Below are 20,610 nucleotides of genomic sequence, written 5' to 3' on the forward strand. Positions count from 1 at the left end.
TGTCTTAGAAATGAAATCATGACCAGGGAGGGGTAGTGGCTCATGCCTCTAATCCCAGCACTTTGGGAGGCCCAGGCAGGAGGAACATTTGAGGCCAGGAGTTCACGACCAGCCTGGGCAACACAGTGAGACCCTGTTTCTACAGAAATATAAAAATTAGCTGGGTGTGGTGATGTGCACCTGTAGTCCCAGCTACTCAGGAGGCTGAGATGGGAGGATCACTTGAGCCCAGGAGTTTGAGGCTGCAGAGAGCTATGATGGTGCCACTGTACTCCAGCCTGGGTAACAGAGCAAACTCTGTGTCTTTAAAAAAAAAAAAAAAAAGAAAAGGAAAAAAAAGGAATCATGTTATGTGTGGTCTTTTGTGTCTAACTTTCACTTATCAAAATGTTTTTGAGCTTCATCCATGCTTCACCATGGATCAGTGTTCTATTCCTTTTTCTTGCTGGATAGTATTCCATTATATGGAATTGCCACAGTTTATTTACCTAGTTGACAGACATTTCTGTTGTTTCACGTTTTCCACAATCATGAATGCTGCTTCTAAAAATATTCAGTCTTTGTGTGGACATATGTTTCCATTTCTCTCATAAGTAGGAATAGCATTGCTGAGTCGTGGGGTAAATTTCTATTTAACTTTGTAAGAAATTGTCACACTGCATTTCATAATGGCTGTACCATTTTACATTTTCACCAGTAATGTTTGAGGATTGGATCTCTATCTTTAAACTTGATGGGCTCTTTTGGGTTTCAAGATAGGTGAAAATGAAGGAATGGACTTCGGAGGAAGCCGTGAAGGGGCTTACCCATACATAGTCACTTGGGGTCAGTTGCTGGGCACATGTAAGACAGTTTTCCTCTTCAGAGGTGAACACGGTGGAGTGTTTAGAAGGTGGTATTGAAATGAACATCAAAAGATAAGTAACACAGAACAGGATGAGCATTTTGGAGATCATCTTAAAAAGAACTTCAATTTAAGGGATAATTGCATGGAGTTTCTTAGTCCTAGAGTGATTTTTAAGTTCCAGAGGTAGCTTGTTTTGATTAAGCCATGCTTTTTAAATTGGATGGATTTAGGGCGGGAGGTAACCTTGGGACTTTTCTTTGGTAGGCTTATTGGAGCATGTGAGTAGCAGATTTGACAGACCAGATAGTAGTGATGCCACAGCCAATTTTGTATCAGTGCCGCTGGCTCTGGCTGATTCATAGACTAAGATCAATCCTGGTTGATGGCAGGTTTTATTCTCAAAGAAGAATGATATATTTGGTTTCCAAGAGGAATGTCATCCCTGAATAAAGACAAGTTGTGAATATAGGAGATGAATGGTCTCAAAAGAGTTTTACTACCTGATCATTATGATAGAGTATCTAAATGACATTTATGGTTTAAAAAGAATGTGCTCATTTATTTTCTTGGAAAAAAGATCTGAGATATTAAAGTATTTTGGAAAGGATTCATTGCCAAGATGACACTATTGTTATGTCTTTCCCCCGCTAACTTTATCATCTGGGCAGTCTTTCAACTAACCTGCACCTTAGTTAATTCATAAAAGAAAGTTTGCTAGTTTATTCATTCATAATTTATTTGGTTTGCTGAATAAATAAGACTTATAAGATAGTAATTATAAAGCAGCTTTGTTTTGTATCCCCCTGTCTGAAAGTTATTTTGTGAGGTTACTATATCCCTTGTCTCTGGATGAAATCTATGATGTTTCTTTCTCTTTTTTTTGAGACACAGTTTCACTCTCACCCAGGCTGGAGTCCAGCGGCACATCTCTATTCACTGCAGCCTCTCTGCCTCCTGGGCTCAAGTGATTCTTGTGCCTCAGCCACCTAATCGTGTGCCACCAGGCCTGTCTCATTTTTGTATTTTTAGTAGGGACGAGGTTTTGCCATGTTGGCCAGGCTGGTCTCGAGCTTCTGACCTCAAGTGATCCACCCAACTTGGCCTTCCAATCCCAGCTAAAGTGCTAGGATTACAGGCATGAACCAAAATACCTGGCGTTTCCTTCTTTTCTTTTCTTTCTTTTTTTTTTTTTTTTTTGAGTTTTGCTCTGTAGCCAGGCTGGAGTTCGATGGCGTGATCTCGGCTCATTGCAACCTCCGCCTCCCAGGTTCAAGCCATTCTCCTGCCTCGGCCTCCCAAGTAGCTGGGACTGCAGGTGTGCACCACAACACCCAGCTAATTTTTATATTTTTAGTAGAGTAGGGGTTTTACCGTGTTGGCCAGGATGGTCTCGGTCTCTTGACCTTGTGATTTGCCTACCTCAGCCTCCCAAAGTGCTGGGATTACAGGCTTGAGCCACCGTGCCCGGCCTTTTTTTTTTTTTTTTTTTTTTAATGAGATCTTGCTCTGTCTCCCAGGCTGGAGCATAGTGACAATTATAGGCCCTTAGCTTCAAACTCCTGGGCTCAAGCGATCCTCTTGCCTTAGCCTCCCAAATGGCTGGGACTGCAGGTGCACACCAAGATACTCAACTAATTTGTTTTTATTTTTGTAGCAATGGGGATCTCAGGGTCAAGTGATCCTCCCACCTTGGCCTTCCAGAGTGCTGGGATTATAGGCATGAGCCACTGCACCCAGCCTCTATGACTTTTCTGATTATTGTTAGATTTTTTTTTTAAATTTCTGCAGTCAGTTTCTACTGCTAAATACTCTTAATTCAGAACTTAGAGTGCTCAGTGTCAAATATTAGGTTGCTGCAAAAGTAATTATGGTTTTTGTTATTTTAATGGCAAAAGCCGTGATTACTTCTGCACCAATCTAATCACAGTAAAAAGTTGAAATTTGATTTAAAGTTAAATAGCTCTCCCTTTTCTCTTTGTCCCTACTTCACCCTGCTACCCTGCCTCCTGCATCTTCCTGTCCACAGTTTGGGATCCCTCTAGGGATCACTCTATGGTAAAACTGGGGGTAGGGCAGGGGAAGATAAGAAGTTAGAGGGATAAAAATGTTCTTTTTTTTTTTTTGAGACAGAGTCTTACTCTGCCGCTCTGGCTGGAGTACAGTGGCATGATCTTAGCTCACCTCAACCTCTACCTCTTAAGTTTAAACAATTCTTATGCCTCAGCCTCCTGAGTAGCTGAGATTACAGGCACCCTCCACCACACCCGGCTGAAAGTTCTTATTTGACTTGGCATGATAGTGCCGTGTTCTGAGTTTGACAGATGTTTGTTTTACTTCTGCGCTATTTCTGGGAATGAATTGTGCCCCTCCACCCCATTTCTATGTTGAAGTCCTACCCTAGTTTCTCAGAATGTACCTGTATTTGGAGACAGGGCCTTTGTAGGGGTAATTAAGGTAAAATAAGATCATATGGGTGGACTCTAATCCAATATGACTGGTATCCTCATAAGATGAAGAGATTAGGATACAGACACACACAGAAGACCATGTGAAACCATAGGGTGAAGATGTCCATCTATATATAGGCCAAGAAGAAAGGCCTCTAGAAGGAAACCAACCCTATTGCCACCTTGGGCTTTATTTTGTGTTATTTAAGCTACCCAGTCTGCAGTACTTTGCAGTGGCAGCCCTGGCACACCAACAGAGGCGCCCCTTGGAGATCTCCCTCTTCTCGCTCCATTCCTGGACCATCAGTGCAGACTGACCTCTCTTCTGCGATTCCCTTGACAAAGGTGATGTGATTCCCTCCAGTTTGTTGCTTCTCCATCAGGGAATCCACTTCCCTTTGCCCTCTTTGTCTTTCCAATCTACCCTATTACACAGAATCTAAGATGACTTATTTCCCTCTGTTGTGAGTTGTCTACATCTGCTCCATAGGAAACACATATTTATGCACAAATAAACTCCAGCATTCAGGCTGATAACAACACAACAGCAACCTCTCCTTCATTTCCATCCTGGAAGCAAAGGCCAGTTTCTCTCCATTTTAGATTTTTCAGGTGTGGATCAGACACCTGTGCAGCCTCTTCAGTCCTGTGAGCTTCTCTCATGAGGCTGAGTAGGTGTGGTAGGAATCACTGCATAGGTCTCTCCACAGGAAGACCCTCCCGCTGTCCGTTCACACTCTGACCCGTTTAGACCTGGGTGTGAGTAAGGGGTTCAAGAACCCTGTTACCAGTTTTCAGTTGAATCCTTTGAAAATTTGCATCTTGGACTTAAATGACTGTGTTTGTAGTCATCATTGATTCATTCAGTCAGTGCAAAGTTTCACCAAGTGCTGACTATGAAGAGAGCCTTGCTGAGGCCAGAGGTGAAACCTTGGTCCTGTCTAGGATGGACGTTTTCTTTATTGATGAGCTCCCTGAGTAGAAGGGGATTAAGGCCTCCCACGAAATAATACAACAGGCATGTGGGTTCTGGGGGGAATCCTTGGCTTGCCCCATAGTTCTGGAATCAGGCTGAGAAAATCTCTGTCCTAAGAATTTGCCTCCAGGGTACTAGCTGATGATCCTTGCACTCATCCGACCCCAATGTTGCACTATTGAAAATGGTCAGTTCCTTCAGGTGGGCTGAGCATGGTGACCGTGGGGATGCTGTGTGAGGACAGCAGCAATGAGAGGGAAGGGGGCAGGTGGGAAATAAAAAGGAGGGGCAGCCTGGTAAGATTTCAGAGGCCAAATGAGCTGGATTTTTAAAAACCTTTTAGTGCTTTCCTCTTGTAGAGGTTGAAACTCAACTTCTACGTTGTATATGTGCAAATATCTCAATGATGCTAACCTGTGTTGGAGTGCTAACCCTCCTCAGTGCACTTGGGATCCAAGAGAGCCTTGCAGAGGTCAGAGGTGAGCTCTAAAGTCTATCCAAGCACTTTATCCTCTATCTTTGTTGATGATATGCCAGTGGCCAGGGCCCAAGTACAGGCAAAATGAAAATCCTATTCCCAAGTAAGTGGGTAGTGTGAGATGTAAATTTTCTCTTCTTTTTTTCCCCCCCGAGATGGAGTCTAGCTCTGTCACCCAAGCTGGAATTCAGTGGAGTGATCTCAGCTCACTGCAACCTCCTCCACCCCCAGATTCAAGCGATTCTCCTGCCTCAGCCTCCCAAGTAGTTCGGATTACAGGCACCTACCACCATGCCCAGCTAATTTCTTTTTTGTTTTTAGTAAAGACGAGGTTTCACTGTGTTGGCCAGGCTGATCTTGAACCCCTAACCTCATGATCCGCCCACCTTGGCCTCCCAAAGTACTGGGATTACAAGCATGAGCCACCGCACCTGGCTGAGATGTAAAATTTCAAATTTGCTGAAAACTGGTAACAGGTTTCTTGAATCCCTCACTCACATCCAGGGTCTAAAGGAGTCAGATTAGGGGAGAATCTTTGCCAAGAACTATGCAATGATTTCTACAACCCCACTGTCTTAGTCCATTTTCTTTTGCTATAACAGAATACTATAGACTGGGTAATTTACAAAGAAAAGAAGCTTATTGGGTTCATAGTTCTGGAGTTGGGGGAGTCCAAGGACATGGTGCTGGTCCCTAGCAAGGGATATCCTGTGGCAGAAGGTAGACGCAAAAGAGACCACAGGAGCAAGCCTAGCTCACTTTTATAATAACCCACTTTGGCAAGAACTAATTCACTCCTGCGATTAAGTATTAACCCATTCAGGAGGGTAGAACCCTTATTGACCCAATCACTCTTAAAAGTCCTCATCCCTTAATACTGTTACATTGGCAATTAAGTTTCCAGCACATGAACTTTTGGAGGACACATTCAAACCATAGCTTACGGGACCACTTGGGGAGATTCAACAGGTGTCAGACCCTTTCCTGGAAAGTCTAAGAAAGGAGTGCCCTATCTTGGGGAAGAGATAGACAAAATGCCCTTTCCTCCTTCGCCTGTCCAAATCCTCTGTTTCTTTTAAGTTCAGTTAGCATCCTGCTCCTATTTAGGAAGACTTCTTTTCCTAAAAGTAAATTTTTCTAACCCTTCAAGATTTCTACTGTTTGAATTTCCACAGTATTTAGCACCTACTTTTAAGATAATTTTTAATTATTCTTTCTTTCTTTTTTTTTTTTTTTTTGGAGACAGAGTTTTGCTCTTGTTGCCCAGGCTGGAATGCAGTGGTGCGATCTCAGCTAACTGCAACCTCCACCTCCCAGGTTCAAGTGATTCTCCTGCCTCTGCCTCCCCAGTAGCTGGGATTATAGGCATGTGCCACCATGCCTACCTAATTTTGTATTTTTAGTAGAGATGGGGTTTTACCATGTGGGTCAGGATGGCCTCAAACTCCCGACCTCGGGCAATCCACGTACCTTGGCCTCCCAAAGTGCTGGGATTACAGGCATGAGCCACCATGCCCAGCCAATTATTATTCTTTATTCATATCCTCAGTCAGTTTTGAGTCCTCTGGGCCTGCTCATAGTTCCTATAAGCTAAGTGTTTGTATGTGTTTAAAATTCTGTCTTTCTATAACAGTACAAATGTGTTAGAAAGTAAATTGGGCAAGAGCGAACAGTACCTGTTGGGCCCTGCTTCCTATTTTTATATTCTTCTAGAAGCAGCAACATTAACTCACAGCATAGCCCTGAGAGGCAGAGGTTGAAGCAGCTTCCACCCACTGGGAGGAGTTCGGATGGCATAAGCTGCTGTGTTGTTAAGAAAACCTTCATTGGGAAGGTGGGTCTGGAGAGACCTTTGACAGAATGTATTTGTTTTGCTGGATTGAGAGAATTGAACATTTATACAGCTTTTGGTTAAAATTCCATTTTTGTTGCAGAGAGATTATTGTCTGAAGAAACACTCAAGCACTTGAGTGAGAAGAGGTAGATGCCAACAGGGAGAGGAGTGGATTTTAGCTTCTTATGCTTGTTCGGCACTTGGTCTGTGGTATGGATTTTAAGTCCTGATGTCCTTTTTAACTTGGAAGAAAAAGCCCCAAAACCTGTCTAGGGGCACATGTTAGTTGATATTCTGGTTTGGCTGAGAATTCCGTGGATGTATTCCCATATTCCATGATGGAATATTATTATTATTTTTGAGACAGGGTCTCTTTCATCCAGGCTGAAGTGCAGTGGCACAATCATGGCTCACTGTAGCCTTGAACTCCTGTGCTCAAGTGACCCTCCCATGTCATTCTCTTGAGTAGCTAGGACTACAGGCATGTGCCACCACCCCTAGCTAATTAAAAAAATTTTTTTTCTCTTTTAGAGACAGGGTCTCGCTATATTGCCCAGGCTGGTCTCAAACTCTTGGTCTCAAGCAGTCTTTCCACCTTAGCCTCCCAAAATGTCGGGATTACAGACATGAGCTGCTGTACCCAGCTTTTTCTATTTTCATCAGTTTAGAGGTTTCTAAGCTGGAATTTTCTTTTTCTTTTCTTTTTTTTGAGACGAAGTTTTGCTCTTGTTACACAGGCTGGAGTGCAATGGTGCAATCGGCTCACCACAAACTCCACTTCCTGGGTTCAATCAATTCTTCTGCCTCAGCATCCCGAGTAGCTGGGATTACAGGCATGTGCCACCATGCCCAGCTAACTTTGTATTGTTAGTAGAGGCGGGGTTTCTCCATGATGGTCAGGCTGGTCTCGAACTCCCGACCTCAGGTGATCCACCCACCTCGGCCTCCCAAAATGCTGGGATTACAGGCGTGACTAAGCTGTAATTTTCTTAATCCTAAGGATTGGAGAATGTACTAGAGATTACTAACTTTTTAAAAAAATAACTTTGTTGAGATATCATTCATATACCATTCACTTCACCTCTTGAAAGTGTGCAAATGAATCGTTTTTAGTATGATCACAGGCTGTGCAACCATTACAGCAATAAATTGTAGAACATTTTCATTACTCCTAAAAGAAATCCCTATATCCATTGTAAGCGTTTTATTTTTTTTAATACTCAAATAAGTTTAAGTTTTTTGTTCATGATAAAGCTGTCTAGGCTAATACCAAGGTTTTAAAATTTAGGCTAGGATTGGGAGTTACATTATTTTTTTAAAGGGAAAATGAATTAATAAATAAACAGTGTTGCATCCAGCCTTTCAAATGAGATGGAAACAAGGACGTACATCTCTGCTTTGCTCCATCCTCATCTATCAAAGTGATGAACATTGTGTGATGATTGGTAGTCAATGCCATATTTCAGGGACTTATTTTGAATTAAATGGGTAGTAGACTGACTAATATTTCTGCTCAGTGAGTAGGTGTGCTTTATTCTGCTTGCAGTGGGAGAACTTAGTTCAGAGAGCTTTTTCCATAGATACATGATTGTTTTCTGTACCTACTTGAATTAGGCTGCTGTGTAGCTAATTCAGCTTTGCTGCTTTTATTTTATTTTATTTTATTTTTGAAATAAGCTTCCCAATTTAATGGCTTTTCCATGGACTGCCTTTAGTGTGGCCTTGCTAAACTGATAGATGTCACTTTACTCAACATAGGCTGTAGCCCAGCCTGGGCTTTGGAATTTTGAGATGGAAAATGGGACTGTAACATCCCAGTTGACCCAAGGAAGGCGAGTTCGTTTACACATGATTCATCTTGAGGAAGAGGAGATGCTGAGACAACTGGCACCTGGTGTTATTCCAGGGGCCAGGTTACTTTCCGCCAGCCATGGCTTCCAGGTGTTAGATCTTTTCGTGAATACCAGGAAAGCAGTGGTCTATTAATAACTTAACCCCCAGCTACAGTTCATGCTTCTGGAGTTACCATTGTGTGGATTTCCAAACATCTTTTCCTTTCACACCTATCTTTATCCCTGTGGAGTTATGCCCATGGGCCACCCAGCCCTCCCACACCCAGAGCCACGGACTCCAGGAAGACACTGAATTTGGTGGTTACTATCTTCCCCTGGGAACTTTTGGAATTATTACTGTATTTATTTAATCCTCTTCAAATAAGAGTTTGCATACTTCTCACTGCATGCTTTAAAAAAAAAAAAAAAGCCAAAGACAAATACTCAGAAAAACTAACACAATACCCAGGAAGCCCCCATGACCTCGGACAAAAATCTCACCCACTGTTGCCTAAGACTGTGTTCTCTGAATATGTGAATGAAGGAAAGCTTTGAGTGGCTCTGCATGGGGAACTGCACAGTTTTGGGTTATCCAGTACTTGGCCTCTCTCCTCCCTTTCCTGCTGCACTGATTTGGCCTGTTTCCTTTGTTACTAGTTCTTCCACAAGAAGGGGGAAGGAATTAAATTCGAAGGATGATTTCCACTTTCTAGCAACAGTTGGTGTAGTAACCCTAGGCCAGCCAGTGACAGTTTGGGAATATCTGATTATCATGATTTCTACTTTGATTCATCAAAAGGTGATTCTGTTTTGACATGAAAAAACCAACCCAAGTTTCGTTTATGAACCAGCCCGACTCTGACAAGTATGTTCCTGTTCCACCTACATCAGTTCTAGGTTCTCTAACTTCAGTGTGCAAAAGATTCAACCAAGGACTCTTGGGCTCTGCCCCTTGAGATTCAGTTTCCATAGGATGCATAGGATGGGAACTAAAAGGTTGCATTTAGCAAATTGTCCCCAGGTCTTTCTGATGTGGATTAACGAGGGCTGACTTTGAGAAACACTGCCCTGGAATTTGCACTTGCTATTCAGGTACCAGCCCAGCCCTTTCTGTGATTAAATGCTTGGCAGTTAACAATGAGTAATTACAGTGTGTGTAGTTTCCAGGGCAACATGCATCTGTCACTCCTGCAGAGGCTGGGAAGATTGAAAGGGGCGGTGGGGAGGCTGCAGTCACAGGGAGGCCTCCAGATTCATGCCATCAAAGTGCTTCATCATGACTGGGTTTTCACACCATTTAACCAAGGGCCTTAGTCAATGGCAGCAGCAAGAATGAAAGTAAATGGAAGCCAGAGAGTCACTGGGTGACTTGGAAGGTAGCAACAAGGACATGAAAAAGGATGAGAACGGCATTGAGTGGCTCGCACCCCCACCCATACTCAAGTCAGTTTTGTTCAGAATAATAAGGATGTGTGAAGGAATGTGAAATGACCTTGCAAGGCTTCTGAAAACAGTGGTTAACTGTGGTAAACGTGTGCCTGCTATTCCTCAGTTCTCCACTGCGATGGTGCTGTTAAAGGTCACCTGTTCTCACTTGCAGTGGGCTTGAAGTGACATTTATTGAGCACTTACTATGTGATGGAAACTCATGTGGATTATCTTGCCTTTCTAACCTAAGTATATTTTCATTTTTTTATCTACATGCAAAGGTTACACATTTACATTTTGTACATTTAATGAAAAAGGTAGAGTTTGTGCCTGTTTGCCAGACACAGTGGCTCATGTCTATAATCCCAGCTCTTAGGGAGGCAGAGGCTGGAGGATAGCTTGAGGCCAGGAGTTCGTGACCTGCCTGGGCACTATAGCAAGACCCCATTCTCCACAAAAAAGGAAAAAAAAGGTCTATACATGTTTTAGTACAGGATTTGGCTTTTGGTTCTAGTTATAAAACTGTATAGGGCAGTGCTGGTTGGAACTGGAGGGCGTTATTCTAAGTGAAGTAACTCAGGAATGGAAAACCAAATACTGTATGTTCTCACTTGTAAGCGGGAGCTAAGCTATAAGGATGAAAAACATACAGAGTGATATAACGGACTGTCGGGACTCGGGGTAGGGAGAGGTAGGGAGAGAGGTGAGGGATAAAAGACAACATCTTGGTTATATTAAAATCTCAGAATTCATTGCTAAAGAATTCATGTTTGAAAAACTACCTATAACCCCAAAACAATTGAAATTAAAAAAAAAAAAACATATCGCAGTGAAAAAAGCATTCAGCCACTAGTCAGATCTCAGGGTCTGGTTCTGAATTGCATCATGAATAGGCTTTGTGACTGCAGGCAAGTTTCTAAACTTGTCTGAGGCTCCGTTTCTACTTCTGCAAGATGAGGCACTTAGACTAGACCAGCAATCTTGACTTTTGAAGGGTGGCAGCCACCTTGTAGAGTCCAGTGAAAACTTGGAAACTTCTCTGAAAAAAGGTAAAGGTATACTTGCTAAAAGATAATTACACTCAATTTCCAGGGGACCACAGGCCCATCTTCAATGAAGGGATTGCTTAAGATTCAGCTGCAACTCAGAATTGCTGAGTTCCACAGGACCCTGAGAGTCTTGCATTGTTTAGAGAGGCCCCCTGAGGAATGAGCTATTTGATGAGGGAGGTTTTGTTGTTCCTGGCATTTTTCACTAACTGCCCTGTACGTTCTGGGGAGGGGAGACAGGAACAAACACTGAGAAAAATACATAGAGAATGAATGGCATCTGGAATATGAACTGTTTTCCTCATCACTTCTTGCAAGGAGGTAGATGGCATGATTACAGCACAGAAGATATGTTGAGGAATGACTTGAACCTAGAAATACAGCACTTTCTGAAGTGACAGTTAAGCAGTAATTTAGACTTGCTCTACTCTTTTTTTTTTTTTTTTTTTTTTTTCTTGAGACACAGTCTCACTCTGTCACCCAGGCTAGAGTGCAGTGGTGCAATCTCGACTCACTGCAACCTCCACCTCCCAGATTCAAGTGATTCTTTTGCCTCAGCCTCCTGAGTAGCTGGGACTACAGGCATGTGCCACCACACCCAGCTAATTTTTGCATTTTTAGTAGAGATAAGGTTTCACCATGTTGGCCAGGATGGTGTCCATCTCTTAACCTCATGATCTGCCCACCTCACCCTCCCAAAGTGCTGGGATTACAGGTGTGAGCCACTGCACCTGGAAGACTTGCTCTACTTTTAATGTTTGAGAACTCAGTGATATAGAAATCTAAGAAGGTCCAATTCATAGAAGCAGAGAATAGAACAGTAATTACCAGGAGCTGGGATGGGAGTGTGGGGGGTGTGAGGTGTGAGGGTGGGGAAGGTGAGGGAGGTAGATGGGGAGATGTTGGTCAACAGGTGCAACGCTTCAGTTAGGAGGAATAGATGAAGAGATCTATTGTACAACATGGTAACTATAGTTAGTGTATTGTATACTTGAAAAAATGCTGACAGTAGATTTGGAGTGTTCTCATCACAGTGAAATAATAAGTATGTGAGGCAATGCATATGTTAATTAGATCAATTTAGCCATTCTACAATATATGCATATTTCAAAAGTCCTGTTGTACACCATAAAAGTATATACATTTTTTACTTGTCAATTAAAATAAATATAAGAAGGAAAAAAATTAAAGTTTTGGTTAATTTGAAATTTTCAGAATCTTCTAGGGAGTATATGGTAAGTGGAAATATGTTATTTACCACTTCTCAGCTGTTAGCTGACCACCTTCCCAACCCAACCCTGCTCTGTCTCCTTCCCACACCCCAAGTTGTAATCCAATCAGGAGAGAATATCTTATTTGGAAACCTACATATGTTCTTTTTTTCCTCTGCTTAGGTGTTGAAAAGTCTCCTCTAGAGCTTTGGAAGGCTGAATGGACTAAACATGAAGAGCTTGAAAGCGAAGTTCAGAAAGAGTGACGTGAGTATGCGGTGACTCACAGTCTGGCTGTTCCTTCTACTCCACGGAGCTGCAGAAATCCTCCTCCCCACCTTGATAAGGCACTGCTGGGTTAATAAACTACAGACACTCAAGTGCTCTCGGCCCCAGCTCAGGGGAGCTTCTGTGGATGGCATGCTCTAGGTTCCTTGCTGTTTGTGTGCATAGGTTTCAAAAATAATGTTTTTTTTTTAAATTTTGGGGGTCTGTGCCTTGTAGAGAAAGGAACTTTCACATTTAAACATTCTGTCAAAATATAATTCATGGCAAAGCAATAAAATCCAGGTTCACCTTTAATTACCTCGTCAGAAATGATAGCTGAAAAAGTCCATTTTGAAAGTGACATACCTTGGCTTCCATTGAATTCCCTTCCATGAATTTCTACCATTCCACAACTCTGCTCAAAGTATCTGAAAGGAAGTGTCTTAAAGGAAGATTCTTCCTTTAAACATCTTCAAAAGAAGAATCAGTAAAAACCTCGACATTTCTAAAGTTGCCAGAAATCCTCACTCCAAAAATTATTTTTAGAAGAAACTAGTCTCTCTCATGAGGGTGGTTCAGGAATAACATACTAGCATGGTTCATCTTTGCCTTTGGGAAACGCGTTCAACTCTGTTAAGGCTTTTCTGGGAAAATGGTATCTATTGCTGCCTGTACCTTTCCTCCCCCTGAATTCTAGGAGCTCTTCCTCATTTGTTATCCATCATAAAAGACTCTCGACTGGAGGGACCAGTTGTGATGTCAGAGTTATGAAACAAAGTTCCCCCAGGAGAAAAGGGAGAAAAACAGCAGAGGGGTTGTACACGATAATATTTTTCAAAAGATCACCCCATACACCCTTCTATGATCCCAGTCTTGTGCTAGCTGCATTCCAGATACTTTGAGCAGAGTTGTGGAATGGGAGAAATTCATGGAAGGGAATTAGATGGAAGCCAAGGTATGTCACTCTTAAAATGGGCTTGTTCAGCTATCAGTTCAGACAAGGTAATTAAAGGTGAACCTGGATTTTATTGTTTTGCCATGAATTATATTTTGACAGCTTGGCACAGCTGCATTTTTGCAATAAATGGAGGCTGCGTCTTTTGTGGCTAGCATGTCACATGCACACCTACTTCTGGCTGAAGCTTATCTCCTGAGGCTGCATCATGACATGTAACTTACTGTCCTGATAAAACCCAGGCCAGATGAGATGCTTATGGGATGATGGCAAAATACCAACCCACTTACAGAAGAAACTGGAAAGGGTTATGAAAAAAGTTGGTCTCACCTTCTCATCCTGTAGGTAAATCAAATAAAACTCATAGAGTGCAAAGAGGCTTGGACAAAGACGTAAAACTAGCTGTTGGCCAGAGTGAAAGTCCTGGTCATCTGACTTTCCAGAAACCTCCTTCGACCTCCTCATCTGCTGGCTGTATGTTATGCAGCCTACATATCTCCCATGGCTTTCAGCTAAGGAGAAAAAGGCAATTAAATGGAAAATGTTGCCCAACTCAGCAGATAGGGGTTTCTAAATTGTGTGACCAGGTTAACAAATGTCTTTTTCCATTCCAGGGGAATCTGGGTAGCTTCTATTTACATAGGTTAAGATTATTTTTAGATAATAAGATTATAGATAATAAAGATTTCATCAGTCTAGGCTTCCATATATATGAACAGGGGCCCAGAGGAATGATAGGCACACACACTTTTGGTTTAAAAATCGAAAACTGGTGGCAGTAGGGAGGCTGTTGCTGGAATCTAGTTAGAAAAACTGAAATATTTCCATGATTTAAAAAAATCCACTGTAATAACACTAGTAAAAGCTTCTGGGATTTGGCAGCAGAAAAGGCTGTGATTTTGGCAGTTAGTGCTAAGAGAAGAAATATTGAGAAGCAGACCTGGGGGAGGAGAGCTATGGAAATTGGTATAATGGAGCCCAGCAATTTCAAATGGCTCTCCACATCCAAATTGCTTCCCCAAGCCACAGAACTGTACAGCTAAATGGGGGGAATAAAAAACGACAACAACAAAAACATTTCAAAGCCCCATTTGTTAACCATATAATAATAATGCTAATTGTGTGTGTGTGTGTGTGTGTGTATAATTTTTTTTTTTTGAGATGAAGTCTCGCTCTGTGGCCCAGGTTGGAGTGCAGTGGTGCCATCTCAGCTCACTGCAATCTTCGCCGCCTGGATTCAAGCGATTCTCCTGCCTTAGCCTCCTGAGTAGCTGGGATTACGGGTGCATGCCACCACACCCAGCTAATATTTGCATTTTTAGTAGAGACAGTGTTTCACCATGTTGGCCAGGCTAGTCTCAAACTCCTGACCTCATGATTCCGCCTGCCTCGGTCTCCCAAAATGCTGGGATTACAGGCGTGAGCTACCTCGCCTGGCCATAATGCTAATAATAATAATTAACCATTAGGCAGTATTAACGAAATGTTGGGAGCTATGCTAAGCTTTTCACATGAAATTCATTTAATCTTGCCACAAATCTTATGTGGTAGGTATTACTATTAAGCTCATTTTACAGACGAAGAAACTGAGGCCTTAGGGACATACAGTAATTTGGGTTCTTAGAGCTTTAAGTTGTAGAACCAGTTTTTACACTAAGGCAGTCTGACTTCAGAGCCCATGTTTCCTGAAAGAGGAGCTTTGGGTGGACAGTCTATTTTAAGAAACAGGGCAATCTGCTGGCACGGTGGCTCACTCCTATAATCCCAGCACTTTGGGAGATTGAGGCAGGAGGATTGTTGAGTCCAGGAGTTCAAGAGCAGCCTAGGCAAACATGGCAAAACCTCATCTCTACAAAACAATTTAAAAAGTAGCCGCGTATGGTGGGGCGCACATATGGTTACAGCTGCTCGGGAGGCTGAGATGGAAGGATGGCTTGAGCCCGGGAGGTCAAGGCTACAATAAGTTGTATTTATGTCACTGCACTCCAATCTGGATAATGGAGCAAGGCCCTGTCTCAAAAAACGAAAATAAGAAAACCAAACTATCTGTCTAGGGAGTAGCTTGAAAAGTGACTTTGGACTTGGAGCTAGGTTTATAGCCCTGGACAAGTCTTTTACTCTTCTGAACCTCAGATTCCTCACCAGAAAAATGGAGGAAATAATATTAGCCCCATAACGTTGGGGTGACAGTTATATACGTTAAATGAATATCAAAAATCTTAGGGCCTGGTACTCAGGAGATGCTTAGTAAATATTTATTTCTTCTTCCTAATTAGCAGCCCACAATAAAAAGTAGGATTCAAAAAGTCTACACAGTCTGGAGGGTAGAATAATTCGGTAACATTTGCTGCTGCCGAACAGGGAAACTGAGAGCTGGGAGAGAGTGGAGAAGAGAGGCTTGCTTTTTAATGTATGCCTTTTTTTTGGTATATGTATATGCATGTCATGCATGTATATGTATTGTTAAGGAAAAGCAAGTTTACAAACATTTACATTCAGTTGAATGAACCAAGTTATAATTTTATTTTATTCTTTTCCCTGAAACAAGTGGTCTGTCTCAAAATATTTTAAATCACTGGGCATCATATTTTCCTGCTTGTCTTTGTGTGAGGGAAAAGGAGGAAGAAAGGATTCTTTGTATTTCTGGGGGGTGGGAAGAAGAGGATAGCAGATCAGGTTCTGGCGCTTGCATAAAGTAGGCAGGTGACCCACTGGTGTGATCGCATTACAGTCAGCCTGTGTCTGGGAGGTCTGCGGCCAGATCAGTTTGTGGCCACTGCAAGCAAAATCCAGGAGTAAACAAAGGACGAAAGTAAGATTGTTTCGTCCTATGGATGGCCTTCAGGTCACTCTGTGACCCTGGGACCATCATGTGGGTAGAGATTGAATGGGAGTGTCCTTTCCGGAAGACGTGACAGCTGGTACAGTGTCAAAGGCAAATGTGAGTGTGGTAGGGAATGGGCCTGATTCTGTGGACTGTGGTTAGACAGTATCATTGTCCAGTGGCTTTGATCCTTAAATCTGTTTGGGACACTGCAGATAACCCACAGAGGCTAAAGAGCATTGTGGAATTTCTATGATGGATAACCTTTTTTAGATCACATTTATAACTTTATTTTGCGAGTTAGATAGTAGATAGGATACAGGAGAAATGCAAATATGGTTGTTGTCTTTAAAAAGCTGATAAACCTAGGTGGGAGGAGAAAAAACCATGTAGGAAATAATTAGAGCAAAATACAAGCCGTGCAGAATATAGATACTCAAGGCACCTTTAAGATGATATAACTAGCCAGGCACGGTGGCTCAGGCCTGTAATCCCAGCACTTTGGGAGGCTGAGGCAGGTGGATCACAAGGTTAGGAGTTTGAGACCAGCCTGGCCAACATAGCGAAAACCTGTCTCTACTAAAAATACAAAAATTAGCCGGGTGTGGTGGCACATGCCTGTAGTCCCAGCTATTTGGGAGGCTGAGGGCAGGAGAATTGCTTGAACCTGGGAGGCACAGGTTGCATTGAGCTGAGACCATGCTATTGCACTCCAGCCTGGGTGACAGAGTAAGACTCCGTCTCAACAAAAAAAAAAAAAAAAAAAAAAAGATATAACTAACTAGTTGTTAAGTTGTAGGGCCTGGTGATAAATGCTACAAATTTTCAGAGGGCTGAATCACTGAGAATGGGAGAATTTGGGGAGCTTTATGGAGGAGGGGCTTCATGCAGGCCTTGAGGGATACATAGGTAGGATTCAGAAGGGAGGTTGGGAAGAGGGGAAGAGTCGGAGGGTCCGTCAGGGAAGCCAGCCTACAGCATGGTGGGTTGACTCAGTCTCAAAAATGGCCCTTGACATACAAAATAGTAATATTAATAGTTCAGGAGCCCAGGAGAGTGCCCGTGGCATGGTCCTGAGTATTTCAAGAAGAATACTATAAAGTTTTCATCCTAGTTTAAAAAATGGATAGACTGACTTTTATGCTTATTAAGCAAGCACAGAGTTCTTAATCATCGTTATTTGTATCTTTTATGACTGTAGCTTGAAAAAGCAGCTGCTTTTTACCTCTTAATATTTGCAGCAGCTAGTACGTGGTTCCGCATGGAAAAATGAGCTGTCATCATGAAAAATGAGGCCAAAAAGGTTGGGATTTCCCTTTGCTAATATAATGCTCAAGCTTCTGGAATTTCTTTGTAGTTGCCAATTTTTAGTGACTTGAGTGAAATGGGTGGAGGTTGCGAATGGGAAATCGGGTTGAAATATCTTTGTAACAAATCTTGAGAAATGCCACTCCAACGGGATCGAGGACTTCACGATTTACTTTGAGGGTGTGTGTTTAATTTTATGAAAGATTTATTCCCAATTATGTTTTCCATTGTAATAGGGAAGCAGCGGACATTCCATTAAAAAAAATCAAAACAGCCAGTTTAAAGTGACGGGCTCCACGAGAGATTACACTGATGGTATACCTTTACATAGCAGCTACTAACTATTGTAGCTTTCAGCCAAGAAAATGCACACACCCCATGAATCTTGAAGAACCAGACACATCCTGCTCAGACAAAGGTTTGAGTTTGTTGCCTATTAAGATAACAGTTCTCTGCTGGGCATGGTGGCTCACGCCTGTAATCCTAGCACTCTGGGAGGCCGAGGCAGGTGGATCAACCTGAGGTCAGGAGTTCGAGACCGTCCTGGCCAATATGGCGAAACCTTGTCTCTACTAAAAATACAAAAATTAGCCAGTCGTGGTGATGCATGCCTGTAATCCCAGCTACTTGGGAGGCTGAGGCAGGAGAATTGCTTGAACCCAGGAGGCGGAGGTTGCAGTGAGCCGAGATCATACTACTTCACTCCAGCCTGGGCAACAGAGTGAAACTCAGTCTCAAAAAAAAAAAAAAAAAAAAAAGATAACAGCTCTCATGAAGGTCGAAAACGAACATCTCTGCCAAGGATTTTTTTTTTTCAAGGAGGGTTTAGTCACTTATAAATACGTTTTTGCAAATGCCCAAGCCTCCTTCCCTCACCACACACACATGCACATACACACAGTGGGAGCATTTGAAATTTAAGTCTCTCTGTAGACATAGGAGCCTTGGCCAAATCTATTTCAAGCTAAGCCTTTGTTTTAAAATGGACATAATTTTTTTAAAAAATCAGTGATGACCCCACTGAGTGGAGGTAGGAGACTTTACTAAAGTTCTAGAGAGAAATTTGGTCAAGAAAATATGTGCCATGCTACAGATTTTCTAGGTCTTTTCAGCCTGTTTTAAATGGGGAATCTGCTCACCGCCTGATTTTGCCTGGTATTAGTTTGCTGGAACTGCCATGGCAAAGTGTACCACAAACCAGGTGGCTGAAACTAAAGAAATGTATTGTCTCAGAGTTTGGGAGGCTAGAAGTTCAAGATCCAGGTACTGGCAGGGTTTCTTGTGAGGGCTGCGAATCTGTTCCATGCCTCTGACCTAGATTCTGGTGGTTTGCTGGCAGTTTTTGGCTTGCGAAAGCCATGCCCTGATCTCTGCTTTCATCTTCATGTGGCATTCTCCCTCTGTGCATGTGTCTGTGCCCAGATTCCTCCTTTTCATAAAGATGCCACTCATGCTGAACTAGGGCTTGCTATAATGACCTCATTTTAGCTTGTTACCTCTGTGAAAAGCTTATCTCTAAATAAGATTACCTTCTGAGGTTAGGGGGGCATTAGGACTCCAGCATATGAATTTTTGGGAGGACACAAGTGAACCTGTAACACAACTCCATGCCCTTCCATCCTAGAACAGTTACTCGGAAGCCTTGGCATCCCCCCACTGAGCTGGCACTGCCATAGACCTTAGCTCCACTGTTCATCCTTGGGACTATTTTCATCATCTAAGAGAGTGAGGTTGGAGATCACAGTTCTTCAGTGGGTGCCACTGCATAATATTAATGTCAAGAGTGAACCCATATGGATGGCTGACTTTCTGTAACAGGAATAAGGAGCTCTCATGGACTTAATGCTCACTAGGTACCCGGCACTGTGCTAAGCCCCTTTATATGCTCTTTGTCATTTAATGCTTACAAAACTCTACCCATAAAAGACCATTGCTACAATAGCAATTGATAGAGGAAGAAATTAAGGTTGAGGGCATGTTAGTAACTTGGCCAAAGTCACACATTTGGTAAATTACAGAGAGATGGTAACTCTCTTGTTTTTTCTTGATGGGAGAGTATGTGCTGTCGATCACAACACTCACTTGCTACCAAGTTGCACATTACTAAATTGTGAAGCTTCAAGCTGCACAAAATTATGTTATTCTGTTGCTCTAAGCTTAAATAAGACCCGTAGGGTGATTTTACATCACCACAAGTCCATCCATAGTAGCAAAGCTCACTGATGTTAGCATTATTCTTCCTGTGACAGGGGAAAATTCTTTGTTTCCTAAGAGCCAAATGCATTTCAGTTCTGAAGTGAGGAAGAGCAGATGCTGCTTCTGCTCTTCCAGTGGAGCCAATAAAACATCTCTGTCTACATGGAGCTCCACTGTGGGCTAAATGGGTCATAGCTTTATTCTGTTTACCCCAGACCATAATTCTCAGTCAAACATGATACCTTTCCAGTGGGAAACCAATATGAAATCCAGAGCCTGGCCCCTAAACTACTAGGAAATCTCCTGGTCTACGCAAGTAATGAGTCATGTAGATCATTATCTCTTACATCTTTATTCTGCATTAATAACCCGATCATTTTGAATGAAGGCTGTTCTTGACCTACATGTTTTTTGTTTGACAAATTCTTTTATGAACTTCTCCTTGGGGATGAAACAGAAATTGCTTCTGAATCATCCTGTGGATATTTTTAGTTGAGTTTCTACCTAAAGATCTTTGCTTTGTGGAGGTGATTACTGTCAATTGTACGGCAACACAGGGGCCAGCATTGGCCAGAGGCTCAGTACATCTGTAAAGATGACGTTAGTGACTAGACTTGGCTTTCTTCTTGCTTGAGTCCCCAAGTCAGTGTGTCCTGGTCAACTTGATTATTCAACTATTAGAGCAGTTTTTATTATATTCATGAAAATGCTTTCAGTTTTTGGGAAGCGCTGTCTGAAAGGGTTTCATTTTTATTTTCTTAGGAGGCCGAATGATCTGATGGTCTCTAGTTGCCTCCTGCCTCCTGGGCTGCCCAGTGGGCTGGTTAGCTGGAAAGTATAGAGGTTTATAATGTAAGACTAGAACAAGGAAAAGTTTAAGGAACCACATGTTCTCCTTGGACATGTTTGTTCTAAGATATATTTCCCAAAGCTGAGAAAGTTTCTGTGGCAATTTTTC

The 20,610-nt window shown here is 42.4% G+C and overlaps 1 protein-coding gene across 4 annotated transcripts in view; it reads left to right on the forward strand.

Moving 5' to 3' along the window:
- The window catches only part of RAI14 (retinoic acid induced 14), a 188,169-nt gene that overhangs the window by 20,525 nt on the left and 147,034 nt on the right, over positions 1-20,610 (forward strand). For 3 of the 4 annotated variants that reach the window (XM_021671870.2, XM_021671869.2, XM_021671872.2), the window contains exon 2: positions 12,286-12,369. In XM_021671870.2, coding sequence (XP_021527545.2) covers positions 12,334-12,369 — 36 coding nt within the window. In that variant the 5' untranslated portion in view covers positions 12,286-12,333. Of the gene's footprint in view, positions 1-3,622; positions 3,640-12,285; positions 12,370-20,610 lie in introns of those variants that run through there. The other variant, XM_064375918.1, reaches the window with a different exon arrangement.

Source organism: Aotus nancymaae, unplaced genomic scaffold (assembly GCF_030222135.1).
Source record: "Aotus nancymaae isolate 86718 unplaced genomic scaffold, 86718_ANA_hifiasm-v0.15.2.pri h1tg000014l, whole genome shotgun sequence".
NCBI classification, from domain to species: domain Eukaryota; kingdom Metazoa; phylum Chordata; class Mammalia; order Primates; family Aotidae; genus Aotus; species Aotus nancymaae.